The sequence below is a fragment of the Hypanus sabinus genome, chromosome 2 (assembly GCF_030144855.1).
Source record: "Hypanus sabinus isolate sHypSab1 chromosome 2, sHypSab1.hap1, whole genome shotgun sequence".
Taxonomy (NCBI): domain Eukaryota; kingdom Metazoa; phylum Chordata; class Chondrichthyes; order Myliobatiformes; family Dasyatidae; genus Hypanus; species Hypanus sabinus.
The window spans coordinates 136,753,806-136,771,163 of NC_082707.1; the positions used below are offsets into that span (position 1 = coordinate 136,753,806).

The window sequence follows — 17,358 nt, forward strand, 5'->3', positions numbered from 1 at the left end:
CACACTGAATCTGCTTCTGGAATTTTACCCAGAGAAACGCACTTCATTTCCATCAGGGTAGAATACCCACATACTTTCATGTGACATTAGTGAGGAAACTTGGGACAATCTTCACTGGTATCTGAACCAGAGACTGTATTAATATTTTCTTTTCTCATGTAACAGGATGCAGGAACGGAAAAAAGTATATATCCTTTACCAGAACCCCAGGAATTACTGCGAGCTTCACAAGTTAAGTTTGAGGATCTCACGAAGGATCTCAGGAAGTTGAAAAAAGACCTTGAAGGTATTGAAGCTTTCAAATATATGAAATAGTTGTTTTGGATTAAACATGATAACTTTCAGGAGTATAACATTTCCTGTTTATTTGCACCTAACTGTGTTGTCAGATCAAAACAAATTACATAAATTACACAAATTACATAAATAATTGAGAACGAAGAAATAAAGGAACAGAGAATTACACCTTCAAATCCCTTGTTATTTTTTGGTCCAATTACTTCTTTGATCAAAAGAGTAATTTTGCCCTTTCAGTAGAGTATAAGTTAATTTTTGCAAGTTGTTCTTTTCCAAATGGAGTTTAAATGATGTCTACCATTTTGGACACAGTCATATTTATGGTAATTTGTAGCAATTTTTGAAATAACTTTCAAATTACCTTCACTAAAAATTCACTAAAAATATGTAACCCTGAATGTAATTTTAAGACATTGGGCATTAGTATGTGTGAAATAGAGACTGTTAAAAATTTGCATTGGACTCTAAAAGCTGTGAATTTGACATGCAGGTATTTATGGCCTTAAAATTTAATTTTCATTCTTAAATATATAACTTTCCTTAAACCCTAATTGTATCCAAAGAATACCACTAATTTATCTTGACTTTGTAATTGGGATATGCTCATGAAATTGATGGAAATTTTAGGATTAAAGTGACATTAGCAAATTGGGTGTACAAATAGATGCAAGTTCTCAATGACACCACTGTGATCATAAATTAGAGTATTAAAATATTGTTATGACCATTCCTTTGAATGAGATGATGATGATGAAAATTAGCAAATCAAAACTAAAATTAGAAATATTTGTTCACACGTAATGACTTATCATCTTTTAAGCCAGTGAATGTTTTTGAGTTAGCTCACTTATGAAGCAGCATGTGTAGAAAAATAAGGATAGTGTCAGTCAAAAAAACACATTTATGTAGATCCCAAAGCAAAGTACTGAGAAAGTATCAGTTGTTGTTTGTTCAACCCCAGGACACTGAAGTACTCTTGTCATCTCTCATCCCTTGGCTCTCATAGAACCCTTGCCCTGCCCTCTGTATTAGTAGTTTGTGCAGAAACATGATCTGTGTTTGATCTCCTCTCCTCTGTCAGCAGGTTTCCAGCATTAAGTCGAGCTACTGTGTCTTTCAGACCTACATGTGTGCTACAATAAATTATAATCCAAAGAGATAAATGGGTATAATTGATAAAATGCTTCACCTTTTTGGTAAAATGCATTTTTTTTTTGCTTTAAATTAATTTTAATGGTTTGAAAGTATAATGGTTGCCTTTACAAAATTCAATCAAATTAGACTGAAAAATGCAAATGTTTTAATTGGCAATATGAAGCTATTTGTATACATGTCATGTTCTGTAAAGAACCTTAAATTATACCAGATTTAAGTTTAGTTTAGTGTACTATTTTCACATTTTACAGTCATTTTAATTTATTGTGGCTATTAAAAGGTTGTGGCTGCTGGCAAAATATCAGTGAAAGTTTAAAGCTAAACCAGATGTGATTAGAGACTGACTCCCAAGAAGCATCAGGCTCAACTATCCAGACAGACCCACTGGCTTCAGATGTGAATGATTTAAGTAATATTAACTAGTGTTGCCCTTATTATAGGGTGCACAGATTTATTTTATGGTTCGATGGTGTGAGCTGTTTGATTGTCAATTCAGCAGACCTTTGTCCAATTGCAAAAGGAAAAGACAATCAAATGTTTCTTTCAGTGAGATGTTCAAGGATTGTTTCCAGGTTCTGGAATGTTAATTTAATTCCTATTATAGTAATCACCCAAAGGGACAAAAAAAATCCCTACATTTATTGGCAACTATTTCCTTATACTATACCTATTCTCTGTAGCAGCTTGCTAGTTTTAGTTCTTAATTATGAGTTCCGAAAGTGGCTTCCCAAGTGAGTGGGTGATGTGGATGATTCCAGGGGAGCATCATGTGATACAGAAGAGTAGCTATTCCAGGGTCATGATTGAAGCACTTACGTAGAAGTATTGCTATTCCCTAGTGAGGCAGCAATAGCTGTGGTCATTGTTTGCAGCTAGCTGTAGGTACAGGCTCTGAGATGTTGTTACTAGGTGCCCTAATAATGTGATGTACCATATTTATTAAAGCCTTTCATATACACTGTATATAAAAGTTCTGTGAGAACTTCAGGTTTTCAGTGATGCCACTTCTACAGTTTTGAGGTCTCAATCTTACACAAGTCTTTCACAGAGAGGGTGCAGAATGTTTAAAGAATTTCAATGCTGTGAGAATTTGATTCCACGGTAGAAGTTCAATTGATTCTGTAATAATGATTTACAGACCCCTTTAAGTTAACTGAATTTCCAAGTTGGAACAACAGTGGTAATTGTGAATTAACAGGGAAATTTTGAGCCATGATTGTGCCCCATTATTTTTTGTAATGCTGCTTTGTGACATTCACAGGGACACCTTGCTGCAATAAAATGTAAGTGCTTCTGGTAATCACCTTAAAATATTAAAGAGATTATAATCATGTAATTTTCTGTTGTTAGTCCCAGCCATTCCATTCATTGAAGTTTTGGTAAGAGGCACTCTTCCTAATGGCCCTATATAGTGTAGTTTCTACTGAGAGCCCTTCTTTCCCTTTGCCTTGCTCTTCTAGCAGCTTGTTTTGCTCTCTAACATCTATCTTTATACAATTATGTTCATTTCTAGGCGCAAAGTCTACAAGGCCACCCATGAGTTGAAGGAACTTGTCTCAGAACAAGCCTTTAAACCATCAAACATCAGCCAGACCACACCTTGTAGACTATTGAAACTCTAGACAATTATGGGAAAGCTCCAAAAATCATAGAATTGCACTGGCTGCATGAAGAAATAATCCAGCAGCTAAAATTTAAGTAGTTCTTGATCTCTTTAAGGATTGCTGGTGGGGGTCCTCCATGCATAGAAAGTGTGTTCAGCTGTAGGAGCTACACCAACAAGTGTCCCAAAAGTTTATCCAGTGCACTTATCAGAGTGTGACAAAACCCAACTTTTGATTCCAAAATATCAAATAGTATCTTAAAAAAACTACTGCCAAAAAGCCCATTTTAATCCCAAAAATAGCTATCATGCAATGCACCAAATTCTTTGTTAGTAGTTCTGAAAAATCTTTTTAAGACTATTCACCATGTTTTCAAAACACTGCTTTCGTTGTCTTCTTTGATATTGTTTCGCATTGGGACTTGCCAGTATTTCACTGTTCTCACTTTGATAAAAGCTGAACTGGCGCCTGTAAAATGGGATTTATGCAAGTAAATCTGATATTGCAATGTTAAGGATCTCCCAAATAAAGTTGTACAGAACAAAGAATAATGCCCTATAATCAGCACTCTATGATGTAAGCGATACATTAGGAAATGAATCATCTGTTTATAGTAAGCAGAGTTTTCAACAAATGCAGATGAAAGATTTGTTCATATCTAAATCAGTGCTGTTATACTGTTCAGAAACGGTACATTCCTGTTTTTGTTTTTGTTTTTATATAGCATTTCCGATCATAAAACTTCTTAAAATCATTGATAATTCCTTATCAAATTGGACTTTGAAAATTTCTGATGTCTGCCTGAATGTGTATTTAATTACTTAGGAAAATGTAATTTTTTTTAGTTCAAATTAGTTCAAATTTAATTCAAATTAGATCACCACATCACTGTCCATTGCAAGTGGAAAGGAAATTTCAGTCAGTACCATGAGCACACAATATAATGTTAGTTTACAGCACTTTGAGTCTTTGTGTATTGTTTTCACACAATACCCACTCTAAGTTTATACAGTAAAAGGATGATTATCAGTTTGATTCTGATAGGCCGTGCCTTCAAATTGGCACAAGACAATGGAAGTATTATGTCTACAGATGGCGACAGCTGCTCAAACTGTTTCTGATTGTAGCCATATTAGAATAAGTAAGAGGAACAATTAAACTATGGTGTGCAGTCAAGAGCTTGAAGTGATCTTTGATATTTAGCATTTCACCTAAGATGGTACAAGGATTGCAGTGGAGAAGGCAGAAGTTCAGCAACTACTCAGCAAATCACTGCCTAAAGTTCAATTGAAATGTAACCTCCTTCCGTGCTAAGTGAGATTCATGACATTTTAGAGGTGAGGGACAGAACTTCCATATCTGTTTCCTTTTGTTTTTCTGTTTTCTAATTAGTACGCCATAAAATGGATTGTACCCAAGATAGCAGTACTTGAACTGACAGATGTGGGACATGTTTATGCAATCATGTTTGAATCCTAGATTGATCTAGCAAGTTGTTGGCTTGATCCGCTTATAAGTGGATCAATGGGAAAGGCAAAAAGAAATTGTAAATGGAACATCACCAACTTGGAAATGGATTGGCAGTTACTCATTTTTCAGGAGCCTTCAAATGGCTGGTCAGTCTATACTGATACTTAAAATTGTTGATTTATTCCAAACCCAGATACTTTAGTGGGTCAGAAACAAACAAACGTGCCCTTGTATTTAAATAAAAGTGAAAATACACTGCTTTCTAAGGATCATTTTTGGGGGAGTTAAAACAGAATTTTATTACAGATTATATTTTCAGATAATTCAAAAATTAAAACAACCTTTCAGTGTAAACCCATTCTACCTCATTCACTTCCTGGTTTTCTCTTTGCTAACTAGAGGCTCTTCATTCATTGCTGCTGAATGGTATTTTGTGGCACTCTGCTTTTACAAACTGCTCATCATTGAACAATGTACCGCAGCATAATGTTATTGAATAAGCCATCCTGTGAGCATATGTGGTATATTATTCAGCTCCATGGATCATATATTTCCAAAATTTCTGCTGAATCTCTCTCTATCTTTGGATGGGTAGTCAAGGAATGAAGATTTAATTTAGAAATTCAGCTTATCATTCTACCTGGACCTTTACATGGTTCTAGCTCTTTTTAGCTGTGATACTGGTACTGCAAAGATTTTTTTTAAGTTGCAAACTTTTTCATATCTGATTTGTTCAGTGCATGACCAAGATAAATTGTACCTACAGCACTAAACATTCAGAAACTTCATTATGAATTGATATTATTTATATCAAATTAAAGGCATTATTCAACGGGAATTTGCTATGAAAATGAAGGACCATTAAAACTTACTGAAATGTTTGAAAGGCAATTTTTCTTCTTGATTGAGTGTTTTTTTTATTACGAGTACTGCATTATGTTTGTTACATCTCAGTACAAAATATTTGTTAAGGTCATGGGTTAAAAGTGAAAGGTGAGAAGCTTAACAGGAACACAAGGGGAAACTTCAGTCAGAGGGTCGCGAGAGTGTGGAACGAGCTGCCAGCACAAGTGGTGCATGCGAGCTCAATTTCAATGTTTAAGAGAAGTTTGGATGGGCACGTGGATGTTAGAGGCATGGAACGCTATGGTCCCGATGCAGGTCAATGGGAGGAGGCAGTTTAAATTATTTTAGCACAGACCAGATAGACTGAAGGGCCTGTTTTTGTGCTATACTTCTCTATGACTCTATGACATCTTTTTAGAATTCTCATAACATAACTGACCAAAACCCATTTGGTCCATAGTAACATTATTGCTGCCCATGTTTCACCCACTGCTGTCCCAGTGGATCTGCAATTAACAATTGAAATAAGCTCTTCCAAAAGGAGTGAAGGTAATTAAAAAGCTTTAATGCACCTGATTGATCTATTACACTACAGGAAGTTGCTACCATATGACTTAGTTACACAGAGTGTAGGTTAATTGGAAATGAACTTCTGGGCGTCTCCTTCATCATTATCAATACTGTGTCTGGTCTGAACCAACAAACCCCCAAAATGCTAATTGGAAATATACAACTCTCAAGGATTAAGAGAGACTGAAGGACTACGGTTTCCAGGAACCAGACAAATTATGCAATGCAATGTTAGGTTCACTCATAACCACATTTTAACATTTAATTGTATATTAGGAAACATTGTTAATATCTTTAAAAGCATTACAAAGGCAAAATATGATGTAGGTATCAATGTTTACTTAGTGTGCCTGATTAAGCTCAGCTCTCTATAGCTTTTTTAAATTCAAAACACTACAGACAGAATAATAAATTACATTAATAGACATTTCTAACACTACTTTTTCTTGCTGAAACTTGTCCAAATACTTTTTAAAAATATCCATGGCTGTATATTCCTTACAGAATGAATATAGAATATTCTCTTTTTACACAGATGAAAGGAATGTAACTTTCTGCAATCCCAGTTAGTTGATTTACCTGTAAAAATGAACACAAAGGGCAAAAGCTGCTATGCACTTGAGGCTGAAGTATATGGTGTTTTAAATTGTAAGTTGTAGTAAAGTGTGAGAGTTAGGCAAGAAAATGTGAGCATTTTCACTATATGTACTATGTATATGTAGTCATACTGGAGCCACTTGCTAAAGATACATTATGTCAGTAGTCCACCACTGGTTGTTTAATTATTCTCAGCCGTTAGTATTCCGAGCTAGCTCTGTAGGAGGTAAGCGCTATCTTCACTCTGATAGGTACACGAGGGAAATCATAAATAGCTTGGAAACTGAACATGATGTGAAATCTATTTGTTGCCATGGCAATACAAGACAGGGGCTGCATAATTTCAACATTTTATGGCTTTGGTTTATTGGGTGTCAGAAAAAAATAATGTTATGGTGTTAGAAGACAGTGTTTCAGATTTAACAGTGGTAGTTTTAAAGGTGTTAAAGAAAACCATGCTTCCAGTGAAACCTGAAAGGACCCACTACTATGGTGATCCTGTCTGTTGTAGTTTCACTTTGTAGTCTGGATTTTCCATGGAGGCATTATCCCTAGGCAGGACCTCCATTCAGCAACATTGATCCCCTCTGCATCTTCTAGAACAGTGGTTCCCAAACTTCTTTGGTTACAGCCCCCTTGGCTCCCAAACAACATCCCTAGTGCCCCTCTCCCTATTTCTGGCCATTACATAAAAGCTATAAAGAATCTTCATTGCGAAGCACAGTGAAAGAAAATAGGAACTGCAAATTCAAAGCAGTGACAAATAATTGAAAAAATATTCAAATTTATTTAAAGCTACAAATAAAATTATTTCTTTATTTAATTATAATAAATACAATTTTCTCAACTATTTTAGAGTGTACATTAGTAGTCCACTACTTTGTTGCTTTTTCATCTTTCAGTGAGATGGATGGGCTTGGTGCAGTGATATCAGCTTCTCATCATCAGACTGAATGTCACTCATAAGAAGTCTCAGATCCCCACATTCAGTAATTTGCAGTCTGTTTCATTGCTTTGAAAGAATTTGAGCAACTGCACTCCACTAAGTTGTTAGAAAGACAATAATGAACATCTTGACATTTTTCCACAGTGCAGTATCACGTTCAGAGAATTCTTCCTGCAACCTAAAGTCATGATATGATTTTTTGAACCTCTGCTTCTGCTCAAAGTCACTTTGTCACAAGATCAGTGCTTCCTCCATCTTTCCTTTTAATTCCTCATTACAAGTGTTAAAGGAATGGATTTATTACCCAGTCTGGAATTTGGATTGAGAGAAGATCCTGAAAACTTTCTGACATGTCTCTGTGCAGCTCAGTTTACTTGAAGATCATCATCTGGTATCTTTCTTTCTCTTCCAACTCTGAGAGGCTCAGGAATTGGAAAAGGTCACAGCAGCCAATGCTGCACCTAAATAGGGCTAACCTGGACAGAAACATGGAGATGACTGATTTGACATTGATAAGGTTCACATCATTTCTTTGCAATTGAAGAGTAATTTCATTAAACTTTGCAAATACTGTAGTTCTGACAAATAAACAATGTCATGAGTTGATTCTCGAGTTGATTACTAAAGGAAGCCTTTGAATCTTCAAAAATTTTTATCTTGGATTCAAAAAGATCATAAAATCATCTCAGGCAGTTTTCTTTCGAGAGTCATCTTATTTTTGTGTGCAACAGCAAGCATTCAAACTGTTCATCATTCTCAATACAAAGCTCTCCATTTACTCAAGAACTCAGTGCATAGGACTTGATTTTATTTACCAATGTAATAGCAGTATTTAATGATTTGTGCAGCCAATCACTTAGGTTTTTTTGTGACAGGATGTTGACAAAGACACGGTGAATGATGAATATGTTTTTGACAGTTTCCTTCAAGAAAGTAATAAACACATGGTAACAACCCACCTGTGATGCCCACCTGTTGCCCAAGCAAGAATATTGAATGGAATTTCCTTTTCTTTGGAAAAATTGCCGAACAAACTGAAATATTAATGCACCCTTCATATTTGTTTCTAATCCCCTTTCAAATAACAATTCTTGAACAATGCTTTCATATTTTATGAAGCTAACATAACCAAGTAACAAATATTTGTTGCCTGGCAAAGTTGATTCATCCAATTGCAGAGCAAATTCTGTTGTCCTAAGTATGTTGCATAATGTGTCATCCACATTCTCAGATATTTCATATATCCTAACCAGAAGACCACAGTCTGCGGATTGGTGATAACATATCCCCTTCACTGACAATCAACACTGGCACTCCTCAGGGGTGTGTGCTTAGCCCACTGCTCTACTCTCTGTATACACATGACTGTGTGGCTAGGAATAGCTCAAATACCATCTGTAAGTTTGCTGGTGATACAACCATTGTTGGTAGAATCTCAGGTGGTGATGAGAGCGTGTACGGGAGTGAGATATACCAACCAGTGGAATGGTGCCACAGCAACAACCTGGCACTCAACATCAGTAAGATGAAAGAGCTGATTGTGGACTTCAAGAAGGGTAAGGTGAAGGAACACATAGCAATCCTCATAGAGGAATCAGAAGTGGAGAGACTGAGGAGCTTCAAGTTCCTGGGAGTCAACATCTCTGCGGATATAAGCTGGTCCCAACATATTGATGTAGTCATAAAGTAGGCAAGACAGCAGCTATACTTTATTAGGAGTTTGAAGCAATTTGGCATGTCAACAAATACACTCAAAAAATTCTATAGTTGTACCATGGAGAGCATTCTGACAGGCTGCATCACTGTCTGGTATGGAGGGGCTACTGCACAGGACCAAAAGAAGCTGCAGAAGGTTGTAAATCTAGTCAGCTCCATCTTGAGCATCAGCCTACAAAGTACCCAGGACATCTTTAGGGTGTGGTGTCTCAGAAAGGCAGTGTCCATTATTAAATTCCTCCAGCACCCAGGGCATGCCCTTCTCTTGCTGTTACCATCAGGAGCCTGAAGGCACACACTCAGTGATTCAGGAACAGCTTCTTCCCCTCTGCTATCCAATTCCTGAATGAACTTTGAAGCTTTGGACACTACCTCACTTTTTTTAATATACAGTATTTCTGTTTTTGCTCATTTTTAAATAATCTATTCACTATACATAATTGATTTACTTGTTTATTTATTATGTTTTATTTTATTTATTATTATTATTTGTTTTCTCTCTCTGCTAGATTATGTATTACATTGCACTGCTGCTGCTAAGTTAACATATTTCACATCATATACCGGTGATAATAAACCTGATTCTGATTCTGATTCTGATTTGTCTTTGAACAGAGTTGTCATTAAGTGCAATCGCTTTAATTATTTCGTTTTGTAACTCATGCAAAACTGTATTCAGAACCTCCATTACTGTTGGCAGAATCAGTTCTGCAGCTTTCCAGATTTAGCAATGTAACGTTGTATGAAGCATGTAAACCATCACTGTTTTGGTGTGAAGTGTTGGCAAATATGTTTTGCAATATTTTCTGTTTCTGAAAGTTTTCACAAAGTGACTGAAAATAAGCCAAGTTCTTGTTGGCTTCATCAGAGTGCACTCTCTTCAGCATTCAAGGAGCCTGGACTGTTTCACTTCCTCATTTGAAAAAATCTTTTTCACACAACAGACACATTGGTGCTGGTACAAATCTATATTTCAGATACACCACACTATTCTGTCTATACTTCTTTATTTGGTCTGTTTCTGCCATTTTCTTCATGGAGTAACGACCACGGTCATTCACCTATTGTTTAAATCCAATCTCAAGCACCGTGATCAATTAAGGAGAAGTTATGATGTTGTCATAGTTCAGGCAAATCTTGACTCTTTGTCTGAAGATACAGAAAGTGGGCTGTGGGTAGAGTAACGTGGTGAAGACCATTCAAAAGGGCAGATTCCGAACCACCCCATTGAACACCTTACTCTAATTCACAGGAATTGTGTCACTGAGTGAATAGAGTATAGGAATCGTACTAGCTTTCTCTGTACTACAGAAGTTAATGCGTGGGCTGAGCCTGGAATTAACACAGTTTCTTCAGTCCAGGTTTCCCGTGGTATGACAAGTACAGAAGAGTCATGTTGCTTTTTAACAACTATAACTTGTTTTGAGCAAAGTCTAAGAGAAAAATGGATTAGCAAGAGATGAGGTGATTACATGTACATTGTAATTCAATTATGAGGCACTAAGGATCAAATGCTTATTAAAAATAATTCATTTCTTAATGTAAGCCTGTAATCCCTCAGCTACCCCCCTTGCTAGCAAGCACCCCATTTATCTTTTTATCACCCACACTGCCTCCAGCAGGATAATATCCCCCACTTTGGGAACCATTGTTCTAGAATTAACCTCATTAAAAATGCATGTGATCTTTGAGCACTGGAAATGCTATTGATAAGAATTTGCCAGATCGTGAACATTAAGCGATGAACTGCCGCAGCCTTCTTTTCTATTTTTTGTTCATACTTCCATTCATTTCTGATTACAATTTTTTTTTAGAGTAGACTGCGATTTGTGGAGTGAGCATGCTCTCTACTGACAAATGAAGGTTGATTCATTTTGAGAAGGCAAACAAGGGAAGGACATTTACGGTAAATCATAGAAGTATATTGATAAACAGAGGGATGTCAGGGAATGAGCCCATAGATCCTTGAAAGTTGCAGAATGTACAAGGTGGTGAAGAAGATATATGGGAGTTGCCTTCATTGGCCCTGGTATAGAATATATGACTAAAAATGTCATGTTACAACTTTGTTAAACATTCATTAGGCCAGTCCTGGTCACAGCATTTAGGAAAGCATGAGATGGTGCTGGAGAGCCTGGTATGGAAACACCAATGTCCTTGAATTGAAAAGCTTTCAAAATGTAGTGGATACAGCCCTCACAGGTAGAGCCCTCTACACAGAATACAGTCGCAGGAGAGCAGCAGCAGTCAGCGAGGACCCCCCACCATCCAGGCCATGCTCTCTTCTGCCATCAGTAAGAATCTACAGTAGCCTCAAGACCCACACCACCAGGTTCAGAAACAACCACCACGCTCTTGAACCAGAGCGGATAACTTCATTTGCCCCATCACTGAACTGTCCCCTCAACCTATGGACTTTCAATGTCTCATCATCTGATGCTGTTGATATTTATTGTTTATTTATTTATTATTATCTTTCTTTTCGTATTCGAACATTGTTTGGTCATCTCTCCTGTTGGGTGTGGTCTTTCATTGCTTCTGTTGTGTTTCTTGTATTTACCTTGACATATATATGCACCTAGATAATAAAATTACTTTGAGCTTTGAACTTTTAAGAATGCAGAAGAGATTCATCTGGATGTTCCACAGACTAGATCATTATAGTTATTAAGTCAGCCTAGATAGGCACAATTTATTTTCTCTGAGGCAGATGAGTGACCAGCTAGAGGTGTCATGGTGTCCACTGGCCATATCAGAATTCAAGTATGGAGGACAGATAGACTTCAATGTAGGGATAGTGACCAAGGTTTATTCATAATGATTCCAAATGAACATCTGTGGCTCAGCCAAGCGATACTGTGGGAAGTAACGTTCTCAGATCTGGGACCCCACAATTAGCGCTAATAAGGCATCCACTTAAATAATACATGTAGCAAGTAATGCAGAATTCTCGAGCCTATCAAAATAAACTTAACAAGCTTAAATAGAAAGCACCGGGAGACCGCACTTCAAACAGCAAGTCGCTTGAGAAAAATAGAAGGAACTCCAAACAATTAACGACTCACATTAAACAATAATTAACCATTTCAAGTGCTCGAAAAACTTAAGAGCCCGAAGTTCCCAGTGCCCTACCCAGCCCCAAAGAGGTTATTACAGTACCCCTTTCCCTATGGCTGGCAACTGTTGGTTCAGGGAGACATAAAAACTCGAGATTCAGGGATGATGAGAGAGACCTGGGGATCCTCAGGAGAGACTTGGGAGTCCTCAACACAGGGAAAATAGTGAAAAAACCTTGGGAACATTGAAAAGATCTTGAAAATCTTAGAAAGTCCATGGAGACCTGGAGGGCCATGAGAAACTTGGAGAGCTTTGACAACCTTGACAACCTTGGATGCTTAGGCAGGGACACTCAGACTCGGAAAACTCAGGAAGTAGATTAGAGTAGGTCAGAATGTGGACTTGAGAAACTCAGAACGTCAGCTTGAGAATAGATGGCATTCTCACCTAAAGCCAACCAATGTCAAACCGCAAGTAACAAGTAACACAGAATCACTGAGCCTAACAAAAGCACTAGGAAACCGTATTGATCAAGTTGCTCAAAAAAAAGCACAAAGAGCTTCATATGATTAGCAACTCTTGTAAAACAACAATTAACCATTTCAGGTGCTGTTATAAACCTCAGAACCCAATACTCTCGGCGCCCCACACAGGCCCAATGAGCTCATTACAAGAACTATATAAATTTATGAGGGGATAAATAAAATAGATGGTAAGAATTTTTCCCTTGTGGGCAGTGTATAGGACATAGGTGTAAGGTGATCAGTAGGAAGTTTAGAGTGGATCTGAGGGCTTTTTTTCATAGAAAGTGTGATTGGTATCTGGAATACACTGCTTGAGGTGCTAGTCAATTCAGATATTCCCAGAATAGTGATGAAACACTATTGAGACAAGCAATTGAATTGTAGTAAATGGCACAAGAGTGAATAGGTGGAGCAGAAACCATGAACATGATGGGCCTAAGGGCTGTTTCTATACTGTTTGATTCTATAACTTTCAATATGGCTAGTTAGGAAATTAGCCATGTTGGCCAAACATCAAAAAAGGAACACTGAGTTAAATTCCATCTGCCATTCCTTTTCCCTCTTTCCCATGTGACAATTACCCAGCTGTAACCTTAGACAATCTTCTTCACTATCCACCACACCACCAATCAGAATCACAATCAGGTTTAATATCACTGGCATATGTTGTAAAATTCATTGTTTTGCGGCAGCAGTACATTGCAATACAGAATAAAAATGATATATTGCAATAGGTATATTAAAAATTAAATTAAATAAGTAATAAAGAAAGCCAAAAAAATTGTTCATGGGTTCATTGTCCTTTCAGAAATGTGATGATGGAGAGGAATAAGCTGCTCCTGAAATTTCGAGTGTGTACCTTCAAGAATGCACCTCATTCTTGGTGATAGCAATGAGAAGAAGGCATGTCCTAGATGATGGAGGTCTTCGATGCCATCTTTTCAAGGCATTGCCTTTTGAAAGTGTCCTGAATGCTGAGAAGGCTAATGTCTATGATGCAGCAGGCAGAGTTTACAATTTTCTGCAGCTTTTTCCAATCCTGTGCAGTGGCACCTCTGTGCCAGACAGTGATGCAACCAGTTAGAATGTTGTCCATGGTACATCTGTAGAAATTTCCGAGAGTCTTTAATGGCATACCAAGTCTCTTCAAACTCCTAATGAAATATAGCTGTACCTTCTTTAGTCTAATCTACAGTAGATCACTAAACTACTTTTATTGTATCTTGTATCTAGATCTTGAGAAATACTGATCCAGGAACTTGAAACTGCTGATCACTTGATGAGGACTAGTGTGTGTTTATTTGACTTCCCCTTCCTGATGTCCAGAATCAATTCCTTAGTGTTACTGACGTTGAGTGCAAAGTTGTTGTGACACCACTCAACCAGCTGATCTATCTTGCTCCTGTATGTTTCCGCATCATCATCTGAAATCCTGCTGGTACTAGGTGTGGCATGAAAAAATTTGAAGATGGTGTTTGAGCAGTGCCCAGTCACACAATCATGGGTATAGAGAGAGTAGAGTAGTAGACTAAGCGTGCATCCTCGAGGTGCATCAATGTTGATTGTTAACAAGGAGGAGATGTTATTTCCAGTCTACAATTACTATAGTCTCCCAGTGAGGAAGTCAAGGATCCAGTTGCAGAGGGAGGTACAAAGATCCAGGTTTCAGAGCTTGTTAATTAGTACTAAGGGTATAATTGTGTTGAACACTGAGCAGTAATCAATAAACAGCAGCCTGATGTAGATATTGCTCTTGTCTAGGTGGTCCAAGGTCAAGTGGAGAGTCAGTGAAATTGCATTGTTGGAATAGGCAATTTGCAGCGGGTCCAGGTTTTAGTTTAAACAGGAGTTGATTCTGACCATGACTAACCTCTCAAAGCACTTCATTACAGTAAATGTATGTGCAACTGAGTGATAGTCATTGAGGCAGCTCACCCTGCTTTTCTTGGGCACTGGTATGATTGTCGGCCTTCTTAAGTTAGTAAGAATCTCCAACTGGTGCAATGAGAGACTGAAGATGTTCTTGAAAATTTCCGCAAGTTGGTTGGTACAGGTTTTCAGTGCCTGTCCAGATACACCTTCAGGGCCTGTCGCCTTGCAAGAGTTCACCCTTTTGAAGGACTTTCTGCCATTGGATTCTGACATGTAGATCACAGGGTTACTAGATGCTGCAAGAATTCACACAGGTGCAGTCTTATTCTCCCTTTCAAAGCATACATAAAAGTCATTGAGCTCTTCTGGACGTGAAACATCACAGCTATTCTTGATGTTAGGAAGTGATGGCATGCAAAACCTGTCAGAGTGACATGTGTTACGTATCCCGTAACTGGATCACTTACCAGCAAAGATAGAGAAGTCTGTTGAAGTCTGATGGCACTATTTTCAAATGTTTTTATTTATAAAGGGGGTACAAAAGTAAGGTTAATGCAAACATTCAGATCATATACGTTGGCAAAACTCAATCTCAAGCGCGGGTATAGCAATAATCATCATTAAGAAATAATCTCTACTGTTGTCTAGGGGATAATATATTGTCCGTTGGAAATATAAAAGTCACTCAGCAGTCTGCAGGCTTCAGCCTTTTGGGAATCGCTGGGTTTCACGTTGGTGAAAAAAGGAAGACTTGCCCGGGTCGTAATGAAGCAACTCCATTGAATCAGGGGAGCGTTGGTTCCCTGTTGTTAGTTCGAAGTCCTTTTCGGTGTTATCAGCCACCCGCTCCCCAGGCAAAGGAGAAACGGAACGCACGTGGCTTTGAATGGCTTCCCGCTAGCACGGGAGTGCTGAGCAATGGTGTGTCCTTCTGGTGTATCGCTGGGGTACCGCCTCCTGCAGTCCCCTTTTATCTTGACTTGCAGAGTTGTAGATGTCCATCAAAGTAGGGTGATGCAATCCCCACCCCCACATTGCCCAAGGGTGTCCATATCCCAGGTAGCTGTCACTTAGCAGGGACACACAATTCACACAGGTGTCTCTAAGAACAATGGTCAAAACCGTTGCATCGTCTCTCATTTCCTGGGTCCAAGACCCGAATTAATTGTGATCTTGCGATTCTCCGGAAGGAGGGGGCTGCTCCCGCCCCTTCGGCCCCTCAGAGCTGTGGTACATTCATAACACGTATTCAATTCTGTCTCTAATTTTATCAGAATTAGGTTTTTTTTTCGCTCTTAAAATAGCCTTTCCTAGATCATACCTGGACTTCTTATATAATTTTTGATCCCCATCTTGAATGCCACAGATCTTGCCTGCAGCAGACTATTAATCTCCTGGTTCATCAAATATCTTTTGATTTGGATATGTCCAGTATGTTCTCGAAGGCACACACTCATCCACACAAGACTTGATGAAATCAGTAACAACTGTAGCGTATTCATTCAGATTTGAAGATGAATCCCTAAACATTGTCCAGTCCACCAACATAAGGCAGTCCTGTAAACGCTCCTCCACCTCCCTTAAACATACTGTACTTTCTTTGTCCTCACCACTGGTGCTGCCAATCTTGTTCTTGCATTAGTAGAATTCTTGCTAGGAACCATTATAAATGCCTGCATCAAATATTGTATGAAATATCTGTGTATATGTCTCAGGAACAGGTCTGCTCTTGTTCCCAGTGCAGGCAAGAAATCATTCCCTTGAAAGCACAGTCCTTTGGAACAATATCATAATGTAATAAGGTGAAATAGCATTAAAGTAGCATTTTAATGTTCACTCAATAATCACAAATACTGTTTCCCAAAGTAACGAGCAAGCAAGTTTATTTGTATAGCACTTTTCAAAAACAAGGCAGTTCAAAGAAGAAAATATAAAAATCAAACAACTAATTTCAGACAATATACAACAGAGTAAAATCACACTAAAAGTAGATATGATAAATGGAAGTTACAGTGCAGGGGATTGTAATTAAAAGCTACAGCGAAAAGAGAAGTTTTAATCCTTGATTTAAGAGAGCTGAAAGTTGGGTTAGACTTTTGGTCATCTGGAATGTTATTCCAGATACGTGGAGCATAGTAACTAAAAGCTGTTTCACCATATTTAGTTGTAACCTGGGGACAGTAAGCAGACCCGCCCCAGATGACCCCAGAGCTCGGGAAGGTTCATAATGCAGCAAGAGATCAGAGATGTAGTTAGACCCTAGACCATTCAGCGCTTTATAAGCCAGTAGTAATATTTTAAAGATGATGATGGACAGAAAGCCATTGTGGCAATCTGAGAACTGGTGATATGTTATACAACCTTGGTCTTAGTAAGGACTCTAGCAGCAGCATTCTGAATGAATTCTGATTGACTTTGCCAATCCAGGGAAAATCAGTAAATATTTAAGAATGCATTCTGTTAAATATATTTGTTACTTACAACAACTCTCCCTGCTGCAGTTTTAAATTGTTCATTTGCCTATGGTCAGCGGTGAGAATGTTTGAACGTGGCATGACTGCGTATTAAATGAATGAATGCATAGAAAGAGTTAGTTATAAGTGTCAGAAAAGTAGTGGTAAATGGGTTGCAACACATCCCCTTCATTCCAACTTCTTTCTTGCTTACATTCATCCAGGTATGAAAATAATAACATAGTTGATCA

The 17,358-nt window shown here is 37.9% G+C and overlaps 1 protein-coding gene across 2 annotated transcripts in view; it reads left to right on the plus strand.

Annotated features, from left to right (window-relative positions):
* Positions 1 to 17,358, plus strand: part of fmn1 (formin 1) — a 279,413-nt gene that overhangs the window by 157,799 nt on the left and 104,256 nt on the right. For both annotated transcript variants that reach the window (XM_059955635.1, XM_059955642.1), the window contains one exon: positions 166 to 286. In XM_059955635.1, the coding sequence (XP_059811618.1) occupies positions 166 to 286 (121 nt within the window). The remainder of the gene's footprint in view (positions 1 to 165; positions 287 to 17,358) is intronic.